Source organism: Merops nubicus, unplaced genomic scaffold (genome assembly GCF_000691845.1).
Source record: "Merops nubicus isolate BGI_N331 unplaced genomic scaffold, ASM69184v1 scaffold14625, whole genome shotgun sequence".
Lineage (NCBI taxonomy): Eukaryota > Metazoa > Chordata > Aves > Coraciiformes > Meropidae > Merops > Merops nubicus.
In genome coordinates, this window is record NW_008609054.1 from 4,877 (window position 1) to 8,846 (window position 3,970).

Consider the following 3,970-nt stretch of genomic DNA (forward strand, 5'->3'; position numbering starts at 1 on the left):
GCCGCAGGACGATGCATCTCAGCCGGGACTCCGCCCTGTGGTGGGCAAGGGATCGGGCAGTTAGGGTCCACCCCAAGGAGGGGGGGGAAAAAGAGGAGTGAGGAGATGCCAGAGCAAGCACAGCAGGGAGGTACCTCTCAGCGTGTCCCCCTTACCGCGTGACCAGTGCAGAACCGAGGCTCTCAGCGATCTCCCCTCGGCAGGGACACCATACCCTGTGATGGTCACTTTGGGGAAGCTTTACCTGACGCACCCTTCCTGCAGGGGCAGCGGCTCCACGTGGGTGGTGGTGCCCACCAGGTAGACGGCTGTGTCCTTCCTCCCGCGGTGCCGCACGCTGACAAAGTCCCTCTGACCCACCAGATTGCCCGGGCTGGGAGTGGTGACCTCGTGTGTCACCAACGTGTCCATCCCGACGTGCCGCAGCACCTACCAGAGCAAGGGGAGCCCTGGCGATTAGGCTCCCTGGGGTTGCCATGCTGGAGACACCCTGAAACCCCTTTACTCTTGCCCAGCAGCACGAGCAGAAACAGCAGCGAGGTGGGAGTTTGGGGCTGGCACCTGGGGATAATGAAATCCCAATCCCCTGCAGGCTGGTAAGGGGTGCAGAGGGTGATTTTTGCAGCCTTTTTTTTTTCTTTTTTTATCAGGGATGAGACTCTCCCTGTGCTATTTCTTTTTCTGATGGGACAGGGAAGCGGTAGCAATAAATAAGCAGTGGCTGGGGAGCATCTGAGCCAGCCCAGATGAGCCAAGGGAGGTTTTCTGAAGCTGGCAGCTTGCTTAGGGATCTGCTGTGATTTGGGAGCTAAGAAATAAGGCAAATACTCAAAAGAAGCCCAAGACGACACACAAGCTTCCTGGGGGTGACTCCACAGCATGATAGAGAATCACAGAATAGTTTAGGTTTGAAGAGACCTTTAAGATGATCGAGCCCAGCTGTTAACCCAGCACTGCCAGCTCCACCACTATATATTTGGTTTTGCCTTTTTTTTTTTCTCCCTCTTTTTTGAGCTGTCTGACCAGCTTCTTCCCTGATATGAAAGTCTGAGCAATGTCTGAGTCCCCCAGGGTGACAAAAACCTCTGTGAACGGGCACTGTGAGGAGAAGAGTGCTTGGAAACAGCACGTTTCTCACTGCCACATGGGTAAAGCACATCTCTCCCTGGGGTGCTATCCTGCTCTTGCAGGAGCACAGAAACAGCTTTAATCCTTCAGCGATCTTAAGAACCTCAATAAAGATGATTTTTTTTGGATGCTAGCAATCTCAGTGATGCCAAGCCTGGGACCTGGCATCCCTCCCTGCCTTACCTTCACCTGGCTGAGGGTCGGGTTCCACTGGGGCATCTGCTCGATCTTCTCAAAGAGCTCCTGGTGCAGCCGTGCCACTGGTACAGCCAGCACCACCTCTGCCCGAAACACCTTGCCCAGCCCGGGGAGGGCAGCACTGGACACGGTGGCCCCACTGTCCTGGGAGGGCAGAGAATCAGAGAAACACAGACTAGTTTGTATTGGAAGGGTCCTTTCAAGGCCCTCTAGTCCAACTCCCCCTGCAGGGAGCAGGGACAGCTTCAACTAGAGCAGGTTGCTCAGAGCCCAGTCCAACCTCACCTGGAATGGTTCCAGGGATGGGGCTTCTACCACCTCCCTGGGCAACCTGAGATCTACAGGGAGCTTCTGTCAACCCCAAACACCCTGAGGGGCATCAGATACATGCTGAAATGCCTTGCTAATAAACCCAGTCCTCATTTTTTATCACTGCTTGGTTGACAGGCGAAATTTATTGTATCTATATCAAGTCATGGTGATTGTTGGGTTTTTTGAAGCTCCTTTCTAGCCAAATTAAACTACTCAGCAAACAGCTTAATGAACCAACAATGTAAATAACAACAAAGTTCTTTTTTTTTTTTTTTTCTCAGAAATCCCCTGTTTTTCCCCAGGAACACGATTATCTGAGTTTTCCTCTCCAAGCTTTTTCCTGCTATTTGCTTTGCAGATTTGCTTGTGACCATGCTTCACGAAGGCTCGCTTGGAAACCCTTCTTGTTGCTCATGCTTTTGCACGGCACGTCCCCTGTGCCTGCAGCTTCTCTTCAAGCAGGAGGAATAAGAGAAGCAAATCCTCCCCCTCCCCAGACTCGTTTTCTCCTCCTGAAAGCTTTTCTGGCAGCTGGGCATTACCAGCATGGTTTCTGTCTGCCAGCTGGTGTGGTGCTGCAGGATGCTCAGCGCCCGCTGCAGGGCCCTTTCGCCCTGGGTGATGTAGGAGAGGTCCACGCTGGAGAACTGGCTGGGGCTGATGTCTCTGGCAGGCTCGGGGCACGTGGCTGTGGGAGCAAGGCAGAGCAATGTGAAAAGCCCCCAGCCTGGCTTTGCCAGCACACGTGGCTGTGGGTACAGGAGTGCAAAGGGAGCTGGGGCAGAAGGTTTTGCTGACCCGAAGCCTTGGCTGTTAGCACACAACTCATCCCCTCTTGGGCTGGGGGATGGGTGTAAGAGAACGACTCTGATCCCCCAAATATAGCTCAAGTCATATGGAGAGGGGTGCATTTTAATATGCATCTCTCCATTGCGTGTTGCAAGGGCGTGGTGAGCAACGTGGTACCCAAATGCCCGGGCTGAGCTTACCTGTCTCCTTCCCCATCAGCCTCTGAATATAAAGAGGAATTCTGGAAGGCAGGTGGTGGGATCTTCTCACCACCAGCCCTCTCACGTCCTTCTGTACTGCTGCAACAGCTGTTCTCTTTAAGCCTAGGGGAGAGATGCGTGGGCTTTGGTGAGCATGGAGTGTGCAAAGGAGATCACAGAATAGAATCACAGACTGGTTTGGGTTGGAAGGAACCCAAGGTCATCCAGTCCATCCCCTCTGCAGCGAGCAGGGACATCTGCAACCGGAGCAGGTTGCTCAGAGCCCTGTCCAGCCTCACCTGGATGAGGTGTTTGATGTTCCAGGGATGTGGCTTCTACCACTTCTCTGGGCAACCCATTCCTGTCCAGCCTCACCTGGATGAGGTGTTTGACGTTCCAGGGATGTGGCTTCTACCACTTCTCTGGGCAACCCATTCCAGTGTTGTCACCACCCTCAATGTAAAAAATTTTCTTCTACCTAGCCTGAATCTCCCCTCCTTTAGTTTAAAACCAACACCCTTTGTCCTGCTGCAACAAACCCTGATAAAAATATTGTCTCCATCTTTCTTATAGGTCCCCTTAAGTACTGGAAAGCCACCAGAAGGCTTCCCTGGAGCCTCCTCTTCTCCAGGCTGAACAACCCCAACTCTCTCAGCCTGTCCTCCTAGCAGCAGCGCTCCAGCCCTCAAGGTGTGGCGGTCCACATCTCTGCTGGACCTTCCTTTGCAGCTAAGACCAGGAGCATCTCTGGCTGTTCTCCCCGAGGTGGGAGAGGGTCCGAGGGGTGCTTACCGGGCAGGTGGTCGTGGGCGATGGCGCAGCAGAGCTTGAGGGTGGCCTGCAGCATGGCGTGGGAGCGGGGCTGTCTCGGGGGCACGCCGGGCCCCGTGCCCCTTTATCGCCCGCCCGAAGGACGGCACCTGGTGATAGGGCCGCTGCCAGATAGCAGCTGGGAATAGGGAGTACTCAAGGCCACGGCAGGAGGAGGGGCCGGAGGGAAAGGCCACGCTTCCCTCTGAATGAACAGCCCCTGCCTTGCCTCCTGCCCCGGGCAGGCAGCTGTGGGTGAGGTGGGACCATCGGTCACCCCCAGCGCCACTTGGTTTGGTAAACGCAAGCCGGCAAAGGCAACCGGGGACTTGCACGGAGGGAAGGGTGGGTGGGAGGTGAGCCCACACCTTGAAGCCTGGGGTCAGTTTTGGGCCCTTCACTCCAAGAAGGACATTGAAGGGCTGGAGTGGGTCTAAAGAAGGGCAACGAAGCTGGAAGAGGGTCTAGAGCCCAAGTCTGGTGAGGAGTGGCTGAGGGATCTGGGGGTGTTGAGCCTGGAGAGGAGGAGAGTC

The 3,970-nt window shown here is 55.0% G+C and overlaps 1 protein-coding gene across 1 annotated transcript in view; it reads right to left on the reverse strand.

Annotated features, from left to right (window-relative positions):
* Positions 1 to 3,474, reverse strand: part of LOC103773132 (steroidogenic acute regulatory protein, mitochondrial-like) — a 3,802-nt gene extending 328 nt beyond the window's left edge. Inside the window, exons 1-5 of the mRNA XM_008940488.1 lie at positions 3,420 to 3,474; positions 2,628 to 2,750; positions 2,181 to 2,326; positions 1,312 to 1,470; positions 250 to 429 (exon numbers count right to left, since the gene is read on the reverse strand). Coding sequence (XP_008938736.1) covers positions 250 to 429; positions 1,312 to 1,470; positions 2,181 to 2,326; positions 2,628 to 2,750; positions 3,420 to 3,474 — 663 coding nt within the window. The remainder of the gene's footprint in view (positions 1 to 249; positions 430 to 1,311; positions 1,471 to 2,180; positions 2,327 to 2,627; positions 2,751 to 3,419) is intronic.
* Between the last annotated feature and the right edge of the window lie 496 nt (positions 3,475 to 3,970).